General features: G+C 46.5%; 1 protein-coding gene across 1 annotated transcript; it reads left to right on the top strand.

Moving 5' to 3' along the window:
- The first annotated feature begins 824 nt into the window (after positions 1-824).
- NPY (neuropeptide Y) lies at positions 825-7,149 on the top strand. The gene is made up of 4 exons (XM_040965004.1): positions 825-901; positions 1,786-1,973; positions 5,593-5,673; positions 6,962-7,149. The coding sequence occupies exons 2-4, from the start codon at positions 1,786-1,788 to the stop codon at positions 6,984-6,986; spliced, it is 294 nt and encodes a 97-aa protein (XP_040820938.1). The 5' UTR covers positions 825-901; the 3' UTR covers positions 6,987-7,149.
- The last annotated feature ends 5,082 nt before the right edge of the window (positions 7,150-12,231 follow it).

Below are 12,231 nucleotides of genomic sequence, written 5' to 3'. Positions count from 1 at the left end.
CGCTGGAGGCGCGCGACTCTTGCCCAATAAACTCAGGCTTCTCCTTGGAATGACGGTGGCTCCCATGTTCTTGGGGTCTCTGCCCAGTCAGGCTGCTGTCTTAGCGCCCGCACCCAGAGAGGGTTATTTTTCCAGGAAAAAAAAAAAAAAGAAAAAGAAAAAAAAAAAAAAAAGAAAAGGAAAGAAAAGAAAAAGGCCAGGGGAAGGAGTTCAGGTTACAGGAGCCCACCCTAAGCTCCTCGGGGTGGAGTGTGAGGTGGTTTGGGAACTCTTGGGTACTGGAGGCAGACCGGCGCCAAACGCCAAGCAAAACCTGTGCGCCCTAGTGCTTCCCTTGTTAACTCGCGTGGCTGTGGCCAGCGAGTGTGCTGTGGAAGATGCAGCACGGAGTAGAGGAGCTGGGTACCCTCTCCCCGGCCGTTCAAGGGGACCCGCAGTGCTGGTAGGGAGCCGCAAAGGCGATCCCCGCAAGGCGGGACGGGGCGGGAAGGAGAGCGCGTCCGGGCAGAGCAGCCGCCGCAGCGGGAGCGCCCGCACTTGGCTTTGGCGCTGTCCAGCATCTTCCGAGCGCGCTTCCTGGCTCCCTGGGTACCCGGCCCGGGTCTCGGGGCAAAGTCCGGGTTGGAAGAGTAGCCGCGTGGGTGGTTCCCGTAGAAATCACTCCTGCGGGTGCGTCTCCGGCTCAAGCCCCGTCCCCCGCCCCTCCGGCACTCGGGGGCGGGAAGTGGCGGGGGGGGGGGGTCACCAGCGTGATTGCCCGCGGCCCCTCCTGCTGCGGCGAGGCAGCTGCATAAAAGGCAGCTGGCTAACCACTTTCTGCACCTCATCTGCCAGCTCTCATCCGTCGGAGAGAAGCGCCCAACAGCAGAACCTTCTCCGCCCAGCCCGCCCGCCAGCCACTGTGAGTGTTATCACCTCTTTTGACTGGGCAGGGAGATCAGAGTGGAGTAAACTTGCCCTGGGCGCCTTCTCCGCTTTTGGGGCACTTAGAGGCTCCGGCCCCGCGCCCTGGCTCCTCTTGTCCACTCAATTCCACCTGTCCATTTGGTCCCCTTCCCTCACCCCCCCTCCAATGTCCTTGCGTCTTTCCCCCGGGCGCGCCTTGCCGGCTAGTTCCTTCGGGTAATCTTGTGGATAGGAGGGAGGACCAGGATCTCCACTCCGGAGCTGCCGTCGGGTTCTCCCTGGATCTCCAGGAAACTCAGAAAGGCGAGGGAGGTTTTCCGGCGCCGCCGCTCTGGAGTGAGGTCTCCCAGCGCCTTTCTCCCGCCAGGGATCCGAACTCCCTGGGTGGTCCGACCTGAGACTGGCCCCAGGCCTCGCAGTCCTTCCCCCTTCCTGGAGCCAGCTAGTCACCGTGTTGGAGTCCGTTTACTGTTACCCAAGGAGACCTCAACGTCGCTGTCCACACTGCAGGCAGTAACAGTTTTCTGCTCCGAACCAGGGTTTGGTAAAGAGGGGGAAAACTTCCAATTCAGTTTATAAAGTGTCTCAAACGGACAGGGGCTCCACCCTGCGCATCTCGCCCCACGTCTGGTGGTCACTGCCCCTTGGAACGAAGTTGCGCAATTTTCCGCCAGAGCGCCAGGGCCCGACCAGGGCAGGCGCCTCCAGAGTGCAGCAAGCGGCGCTCCTCAAGTTCAGGTCCCCTTGAAGGGCCTGGGACCTCAGGCAGTAGCGCAGGAAGCTAAGGAGACAGGTGCGGCGGGCATGTGTCCTCGGACACCCCCTCCCCGCCTCCACATCCCTTCCCCAAGCCTCTCCATTGTGCTGCTTTGCCCACAGATGCTCGGGAGCAAGCGACTGGGGCTGTCGGGACTGACCCTCGTCCTGTCCCTACTCGTGTGCCTGGGCGCTCTGGCTGAGGCATACCCCTCCAAACCGGACAACCCGGGGGAGGATGCGCCGGCAGAGGACATGGCCAGATACTACTCGGCACTGCGACACTACATCAACCTCATCACCAGGCAGAGGTGGGTGTGCCCCAGACCTCCTGGGACAGGGCCCGACGTGCCTTTTCTTTACTGTATCACAGGGCAGGACAGTACCAGGCAGCAATCAGCTCTGAGTGGGTCTGTTCTTCAGTAGCCTTTCGGAGGATCCTCCTCTATTTTGTCGGTAGGACAGTTGAAGAGCGGGGGAAGGTGGGGATGGCGCTTTTGAAACTTTTGTGGCCAAGTGCCAGGACCGGGAGTATGCCCGGGAAGTGCTGTAGGGGTGAGGGGTGATTAGGAAGAGTGGAACCACCAAATGAATGCGAGAGAGCCACAAACCTCCCAAGCCACCCAGAGCGAGTGGAGGAGGTAGCTGGGAGGATGGTTAGGGTTGTGTGTATTCTACTCTTCAGTACCATGGTGTCTGGAATAATTGCAGTCTGTTTCCCATATTTGAACATCTCAAGTCCCACAATAAGAAATTCATGCAGATTGCTCCCGCTGCATGACAGATGAGTTCTAGAAAAGAGAGTTTTATGTTGGCTTAGTAGCTCTAGCCTGCACACAGGAGTTACATGGAATCTGAGAAATTGTCTGCTTTATACCACACCCCCCAGAGAGTCAACAAGGAATCACATTTTTCAGTGTTAATACAAGATTTAAAATCCATTTACAACATCGGTTCATCTTGGTTCTAAATTATTGATTATCTTAATTACTAAGATCAAATGAACTGAATGAGTCCTTGATATGCATTAGCATTATTCAACACTTTTAAAATCACACATTATAGTGTATTTTTGTTATGTACAAATCAGGGAAATAGCTGACAAGGCTCCGAAGAGGAAAGAGTTATGCTTCTAAGATAAAGTTTCCTTTTATATGTTTCACCAAAGGAGTGTATAGCATTCTGAAAAGCATTTGGAAAGGTCCCAATTTATATAGAATCAGCATACATGCAAATGTCCAAATGAAACCCATTGAAATCTGAGCATTTTAATTAGCAAAGGCAATGCCTGGTGTCCTAATTTGCTTCCCAGAAATGAATTGCCTCAAATTCATGCTTACACTGTTGTAGAAAACAAAGAACTTGTGCAAAACCAAACTGTATTGGCTGCTCCTTTTTCTTGGAAAACCTCTGTTATTTAGCAAGTGAGTACGGTACAATTTTTTTTTTTTTTTTTTTTGCAAAGATGATTGCTGTGCAGCCTGGCTATTTTATAAACATTTCCCCAAGCATTGTCACAGCCATTGTCACCTCAAGGCATTGAAGTGAGTATCTTCATTAGGATCCTAAAAGTGAGGATGCTTTTTAAAAACTCCTTTAAAAGCAGAATGGGAACCCTGCTAGTGAATTCCCCTGCATGCTGTTCCCATCACTGCCCACAGTCAGTGTGAGCTCCAAAAGGTTTAGTGAGCAAAAGGTAAGGAGAAGGGAGGGACTTGAGTTCCTCAGAGAGACAATATGATGGACAGGAGTGAGTGGGTCCCAAAGTCGGGTTTCTTCTCTTATCCTCTCATGATTCCATCTTATAGACCACAAGAGACTCATAGCCCGCCCTCATCTGCTCCCTTCTGCACTCATTGGCTTTATACACTCTAATGCACACAGACAAAGGCATTTCCAAAGTTCATGGGAAACTGGAATTGGAAGATAACCTTATGTTTGGTGCAAAAACAATTGCAATCCATGCATAGTTTTAACAGTAAGCATTTTTCGTGAACTTTCTGAAGACCATTTGTAGATGCTTGTGAAAGCTAGAGTCATTGGTAAGTTTTAACTCAGTATAAATGGGCTCCTAAAGTCACTACCTTGCTTCTGTGACTTTTCCTACTCAGCTCATGCTGGTTAAACTCTACTCCTGCTGCCGTGGGCACTCCTGGTTTGTTGTTCTTGAGACCTGGGTAGCTGCCTCTGTGTGTATCACATTTCACTGCTGTAAATGCCTTGGAGCAGTTTGCACTTGGGAGTGATTTTGCCTGCATTGGGACATTTCTGGTTATCTCAAGGAGGTGTGGGTGCTGTTGGCATCTGTAGAGTACGGGTCCTCTGCTACACATCCCGCAGGCCTCAAGATAGCTCCTACTGCAAGCAATGATCACTTCAAATGTCAGTCAGACCAAGGTAAAGAAGCCCAGCTGTAGATTAATGTTGTGACATTAGAGTCAATTGGGGAGCTTTTTAAATATAGAGACTCTACCCTGACCAATTAAATTAGCCTGCCTGGGGATGGGGCCTGGACTTCATTGTATGTGTAAAATACCCATCAAGGGATTCCACTGTGCAGCTTGTTTGGAAATCTTTACCCTAGAGAATCTTTTAAAGTTAAAGCATCTTAGAGAAAAGAGGGTAATCCAGAGTTAATTAGAGAGGGAAGGGGACTGAACAGTGCATTTGTGAGGTTGGTTGATGATTGTAAATCCCACGACTTAGATCCTTTTCTGGTAAATTGGAGAAAATGGTTGCCAGTTCTTTAACTCACTGGAGCGTGATAGAGAAATGAATTCAGATTACCCAAGAGTTTTAAGATGAGTAAAAACCAATACATGAACAGAATGTTTAAGTGTGAGCAGCAGCCTGAGGTTTGATATCACAACTCCAGACAATCTGTAAAGAAATCCTATGAAGAATTGGAGAGGGGGTCGGGGTGGAGTGCAGCCCTGGGGTGCCATCCAAGCAGTGAGAATAGGAAGTCTCCCCTCCAAGCCTGATTGATTGAATTGTGCCAGATGGGCAATTAGTATATCCCCCGGTACCTTCATTCCATGGTGGTTTGTATTGGCTAGGTGAAGTTTTGAGTTGTAAACAAGGCAACTGCTTTAACCTCCTCAAGAATTGCAATTCAGTATAGACTTGTCAGACCCTTTCATAGTGTCCTGGAGCAGGTACCCTCCTGGGTAAAAATAGTCTTGCACCGATTACCCTATCCACACCCTTCTGTGGGAGGAAAACACACACACACACCCCCCTCTGTGGACCAGTGGGAATCCCTTTTACTTCAATTGTTAAAATCACAGCATCAAGAAGGTTGCAAAGCTGCTGGTCCTTGCATAAATATGGGAAATAAAGCTATGAGACTGATGCACTTCCACAATATGACAAAATGACTGATGCCTGCATGCCACTGTGTCACTTTTCAAGCACGCGACCCACATCTCACACTGGACTTTCACTGGACTCCTAAGCAGGGCTTGTGATTTCATCTTTACAAACAAGAAAGCAGAGACAGGTGGGACTTGAATGTGTTGATTCCCTGCCTCGGGCTTCTTCTAAAAGATCATCTGGTCTCCTAGCAAGATCTGGGTTGCTGTGTGTGATCAGTACTGTACCTAATCACCCAATTATGGAAACACTTCCATAGTTTTTGTGTCTTGTCGCCAGGTTATCAAAGTCTGTCTATTTATTTAGTTTATTTTAGTATAAAAACCCAAGAATTTGATTACTAATTTTGATTGGCTTCTTAAGTATTTAAACAAATTGTAAATATATAAAGTTTGAAGTCATTTCATGATAGTGCTTCTGTTAACACATGCTTCATATACCGAGTTGGCTGAGAAATACCTGGAAAATTTTTTTAGGTCTAATATCCCATCGCCTCTTTGCCCAAAGTATTCTAAATGGCTTCAAAAGGCATCTTATCTGCTCCCTTTTTTTCAGATATGGGAAGCGATCCAGCCCTGAGACACTGATTTCAGACCTCCTGATGAGAGAAAGCACAGAAAATGCTCCCAGAGCCAGGTACGAGAAGGTGCTGACAGGGACATCATCACAGAATGCAAGGCGCCAAGCAGTGGGGGAGTCTCTTAGCAGGAAGGATTTGGGCAGAAATAGGGCTGGAACACCAGGAGGGGATGACCCTTCTTTCTCAGGTGCTCACAGGGTAAATCTCTAAACTAACAAAGCCCCAAGTCTCCATGACAACAACCACCTGCCTATCTTTGGCTTCCATGCATGGTGGGGATGGAGGGAGGAGTAGGTGGTCCCCCTCCCGAGGTTTTCTGTCCTTGTCCCTGCCTCCTGTCTCTATTCACAGCCAGGCCACGATGCACCAGAGTTCTTTCCCTGCTGGGAGAATATGACTGCCTTAAACTCTGAGCTCTCCATTGTCAAAGACCAAGTTGCCCAGAAGGGGTCACTAGAGCACCTGTTCAGTGAGTGTGGGCGGGCCTATGGCTCTTGTGAGATTCTCTCTTGACTCTCTACTGGCTGGTTGGCTGGCAAGGACACTCCCTTGCCTCTGATCTCCCAACACCCTCCCTTAGTTCTGCACAATGGCCAGCCACAAGGAAAGGTGCGAGTGTCGGGCAGTTTACACTTGTTTTCTCAAAGGAAACAATGATTTGCAATGGAATCCAACACCAGTGCGCTTGGAGTTACCAGACGTTGAACAGCAAAATGCCAAGGGAAGCAGGCGGAAAATCTACAAGAGCTGTGTTTAATCCTAAGCAATAAATCTCATGGACTAGCCAATGATTTTTGCCCATAGTAAAAGGCTGTGTCACTAGGTTGGAAACACACATGAGATCTACCATTAGGGCTGTGGATAACACAGCACAGAACCAAAGCCAGACGAAATAAAGTTAATTACACCCAGACGGACTCAGACACATGTAGGTAGGAGACAAGACTTTTTCGCCTGTGATGGTTCTTGATAGTCTGATAACAAGCATCTTAGTGCATAAAGAGACTTGCAGGGAAACAACACCAACTAACACCAGCTTCCTGTAGTTCTGATCGTCTGAAATGTCACAGCATCCTTAGGCCTTGGACACACCTGGAGCCTTGTCTATACCCCAAACAGGAGGGCAAGCTGCTGGGCTGGCTCATTCTTCCCTGTGCCACTGTCTCAGGCTCTGACTTTGACAGCTGCCCACAGCCTCCTGTTTAGAATGCCACTCCGAGGGGGAGGAGGCTTCTCTGTGCTTTCTCATCCTCTTTCGGCTCCCGACAGAGCATCTCGTTCTTGTCTTGTCTCCCAGGGAGCCAGGTGCCTTCTCTGAACATGCTGTGCTTTCATGTTTTGCAGGCTCGAAGACCCTTCTATGTGGTGATTGGAAACACAATGTATTCTCCGGTCTTTTCCTGTTTTCGACCCATGCTTCATCCTGTCACCATCCAACCAATGCATGCCACTGTTGCTCTGAGTTCTGTGATATTTTCCATTGTTACCATTGTTGTATATGTGTGTTTCAATAAAGTCCCATGCATTCAAAAGTGTGTCCTTCTCTATAAAAAAAAATCTGCTATTGCAATAATGAAAAAGCTTTTAAGGTAGTCATTGAATTAAAAGTCCGCCTCCCTTCCTTACAGAAGATTCAGGATTTGTTCTGTCAAGACTTAAGCAGTGGCTGCAGAAGATAGAAAAACACAATGAGGTGTGGTTGTCAAGACTCACTTGGTGTGTGTGTTTGTGTGTGCCCATGAGTGTGTTTGTGAGTGTAACACAGAGAAGCATTTGGGAACATTGATCAAGGGAATGCTAACCTGGGGAGATAGTCCCAGCTTTTCCCTCATTCCCATGGAATCCATCGTAACCCTGTTAACCAATATGGGCAGCAGAGGGATTGCTGTCCAACAGAGGTTTCCAACCAAAGTCCTCCATTGTCCCTATTGGAGCTGAGTGTTGCATTTGATCTATTTTGAAAGGGTTTTAAATGCAGTAACTGCATGCTTTTCAAGGAGGTATGTTAGCAAGTGGCTGAAATGTAGCCATGTGCTTAGGTCACTGCTCTTAGACATTGAGTCAGAGCTTCACCATGTGGGACAATGACCTCTTCACACAACATGGAAAATTCCCTTAGCTAAAGGATATAAAATGCCCCACTTTCTCAAACACCTAGAAGGGCACCTCGAAAGGCCTTGAATAAAGCAAGATTTAAAAACGAAGTCCTCGCCTTGCATGCGCTGGGATCCCATACGGGTGCTGGTTCTAATCCTGGCAGCCCAGCTTCCCATTCAACTCCCTGCTTACGGCCTGGGAAAGCAGTCAAGGGTAGTCAGAAGTGTGGGAGACCTGGAGAGGGTTCCGGGCTCCTGGCTTCGGATTGGCTCAGCTCAAGCCATTGTGGCTGCTTGGGAAGTGAATCAACAGACAGAGATCTTTCTCTCTATCTCTCCTCCTCTTTGTACATCTGACTTTCCAATAAAAACATGGAAATCTTTACTTTAAAAAAAAAAACTAAATTTATTCAACATGCAAAGAATCTTTCTAAATCCATGCTTTTTTTTCAAAATCATACACATTTTCCATGACATTTTTGAAAGAACCCTTTTATTTGTACAACCCTTGTAGACAATGAATGTTATTAGATCATTATGTGCAATCTCTAAATTTAAAAAATATGTCTCATCTCATTCTACCACACCATCAACATATGCCGAAATGTTTTCATGTGGCATTTTAACATTGCCCTTAAAAACGTGAGCAATCATGTGCATACAGTCAGGCACCGATCACCTTATGAGGGAGGCATGTCCTGAGAAGTGCACTGGGGGTCAGTTCTGTTGTGGTGTGATCAGAGCACACTTACAAGCCTTAGGCCTGACATCATTTGGAGCTAGAATTTTACAGGACTGCTGCGCAGATGTTGACTGTCTTTGAGTACACACTATTATACAGTGCCTGATTGTACGTATGGCTTAGGGAATTTTAAAGGGACAAAGCTCCTTCAAAGGGTTCATGGGGGGGAAAATGCATATTATGAAAAAAATGATCAGACTTCAAAATTTTTGCATCAAAATAAAATGTAATGTTTAATTCATTTTCGATGAATTTAAAATATTTTTTAGATTCTGTTTCTATTTATTTGAAAGGCATGGCAACAGAGATGCAGACAGTGAGATCTTCCATTCATTGGTTCACTCCTTAGAAAGAGACAGCAGTCAGGGGTTGGTCAGGCCAGAAGCCAGACATGGGAACTCCACCCATCTCCCATATGTGCATCAGGAGCCCAAGCACCTGACTCATCCTCTGCTCCCCTCCCAAGTTCATTCACAGGGAGCTGGAGTGCAGATGGAGCAGTCAGAACTCAAAACGATGCTCATGTAAGTGACCGGCATTGCAGGTACAAACTGTTGCACCTGCAATGCCAGCACCAGCTTTTTAACATTTGTTTGAACAGCAGAGAGAGTCAGCCAGAGCGAGGTCTTCCAATTTTGGTTCAACTCCCAAATGTTCATGATCTTTGGGGCTAGGCCAAACCGAAACCAGGAGTCAAGAACCCAGTCCAGGCCTCCCAGAGGGGTGATAGGAACTCAAGCACTCGAGTTGTCACTTTCTGGCCCCCAAGGTACACATTAACAGAAAGCAATAATCTGGAACAAAGTCATTATTAGATCCCAGGCACCAGAACATGGGACACCTGTGTCCCATGCTGTATTTTAATCACTTCATCAAATGCCTGTCCTATCATGAACTTTTTGATGTACCTTCATCTAAACTATTTCTGTGCATAAAGAATCCTAAGCTCTATTCAGTCAAATAAGTCAGTGATACCCCAGTATATAATTTTATTTAGTGAAATTGAGATAAGATTGTCTTGTGATTTCCCTAAAATTTCTTATTTTTATCTCCTTGTCCTTTGAACTGCACACATAAGTTGAATGCTTAAAAAAACTTGAAGGGTAGAATAAGTCACCATTTATTATCGTACAATATTAGAGTTCTTTGTTAATCTAGTGTATTTGGAGATGTTCTATAACAGTTACTATGCAGAGAAAAAGGACTCGAAGACCCATCTGACCACAAAGATAGGCTAAATGTCCATCATCGTATTCAGAACTCTCTGTACTCAATATAGGAACAACATGTGTGGGTCATTGAAAGATAACCCAGGAATGTCATCAAAACAATGATTTTTCAGCTCTTCCTCCATGAAACTTAAATGACTAGGAGGCTTAGTGCTGCATCCACATCATTGCACGTGTGTAACCAAGTCCTCATCTCACTGCCTGTTCATTTCCTATTTCTAGAAAAATCACTGAACCTTTGCCCCATGTGAATTCTACAGTCCCGACTCCATGAATTTCTAACTGTCTGATCATCAAATGCATTAAATGTCTGCGTTCTTGCCCATGAAACAGGGGTAATAACATGTGCCTAACTCTCCATATACGACTTCAAGGGAAGCTAGTGTTACAAATAAGTAATAGAAGGAAAGTTATAAGGGTGACACTTTTAATAACTTTTGTGTCGACTTATAAATCCTTAATAAACAGAAAACAGCACTAAGAGATACAATCAGGGCTGGACTTGTGGCATAGTGGATGAAGCCGTCACCTGAGATACTGGCCTCCCATATGCACTCCGGTTTGAGACTGAGTTCTCCATTTCTGATCCAGCTTTTTGCTAAAGGCCTAGGAAAGCAACAGAGGACACCCCAAGTGCTTGGGCCCCTGCACCCATGTAGCAAACTGGCAGAAGTTCCTGGCTCCTAGCTTCAGCCTGGCACAGTCTGGTTATTGCAGACATTTGGAGAGTAAATTGGTGGATGGAAGATGTGTGTGTGTGTGTGTGTGTGTGTGTGTGTGTGTGTGTGGTATATACCTCTCTATAAATCTGCCTTTTAAATAAATAGTAAATAATTTTTTTCAAAAAAAGGAAATACAATGGTAGAGGAGTTTTTTGTTTTTGTTTTTTTAAGTCAAATTTTCAGAGTGAAATAAAGACAGAAAAATCTTCCATCTGATGGTTCACTCTCCCAAGTGGCTGCAATGGCTGGGGCTGAGCTCATCCGAAGCCAGGAGCCAGGAGCTTCTTCAGGGTCTCCCACATAAGGGCAGGGTCCCAAGGCTTTGTACCATCCTCAACTGCTTTCCCAGGGCACAAGCAGGGCACTGTATGGGAAGTGGAGCAGCCAGGACATGAACCAGTGCCCATATGGGATACTGGTGGTTGCAAGGCAAGGATTCTAGACACTAAGCTGCCATGCTGGGCCCAGGGAAAGTTTTTGAAAGTAGAAAATTGCATCCCAAGAAGTTCCCAGAAGAGTAAATCTCCAACATTCACACCTTATTCAAGTTTGTGGGTGTGACAGCAGCAACTCTCCTTGTAATGTTGGCACCTCTGAGGATGCCCACTGACTGGAAGGGGCAGTTCAAAGGCACCAGGTCACCCACCTGTTATTGCAAAAACAAAACAAAGCATACTAATCATCCTTGCTAGAGTTACAGTAAGGGCAATTCTGCTCTCATTAATGAGGTGCCCATGAATAACATAATCATTAGCAAGGTAATCTGTAAGCATTTATTATACTAGCTCTACACCAAGTTCCAGGAAATAAAGCATGCATGAGTTAAAAATATTTTTTTAATGTCAGTGATTTTATTTCAATCCTTGCAATACCTCAATGTGATCGAGTGGATGATCATTGTTTGAATTTTCATCCATGAGGAATTTTCACACCCAGGAAAAGCAAGGGGGTCAACTAACCTCATTGAAATCAGTGGGCTGGCTTGCAGCCTTTCAGCTTGCAAATACTTCCCATCTGATGATGTCTTCGAGGGGAATTCGGTTGAGACTAGATTGCACAAGATCCAGTTCAGAACATGATTCTAGCACAATTGAAACAAACTAGAGAAGCACAAAGGCCTGAGTGAGCTCTCCAAGAAGTGTTTACAAAGGGCAGTAAGTGTGGGCAGAACCTGTTGGAAATGGCTTCATGTGAATGTGAGTTACAGAGCTGGGATGGGGAGTTTTGGGGAGACTGGTGTGGGTAGGCACAAGCAGGTGAGACACAGCTTTTGGAAGGGTCTACCTGGCAGCAGCAGAGGCAGAGTGGCCAGAGCAGATGGAAGAAGCAGTCCACCAATAGCAGATCTCATTCCTTCTCTAACCAGTTTTGAACACCTGATACAAACTGGACATTGAGCTAAGCTGTGGGATACAAAGACTGCTAAGAGTTACTCAGAGAATTTGCCATCAATTGAGGCAGTAGAGCACTACATCGCATCATTGAAAGTGCAAAAATGAAATGTTAGAGCTTATTAACTTTTCACTGCTTCACTTAAAATGTCTGAGAGGAGAGTCTTGAGAGGGAAATGGCTTATGTTGGCTTACAGTTCAGAGGTTCATAGTTCTGGTGTTAAGGGAGTGCCAGTCTGGCTTTGGGGCAGCCATTGTGTGGGGAGCTAGCAACTACAACACAGGAAGCATGTGCAGCTGATGGGATCAACCCTTGCACAAGAGCTACCTTCTAAGGGCACACCCCAATGACCAAAAGCCCTCCTTTCAGACACACCTTTGAGGTACTCTTAATTAGATCAAGTTTCCACCCTAACCCATCAACCATGACCATC

This window comes from Ochotona curzoniae, unplaced genomic scaffold (assembly GCF_017591425.1).
Source record: "Ochotona curzoniae isolate NIBS_2020 unplaced genomic scaffold, NIBS_Ocur_1.0 scaffold_3835, whole genome shotgun sequence".
NCBI lineage: Eukaryota > Metazoa > Chordata > Mammalia > Lagomorpha > Ochotonidae > Ochotona > Ochotona curzoniae.
Note: the sequence above shows the minus strand (reverse complement) of the source record. Positions and strands in the feature narration are given on the sequence as shown.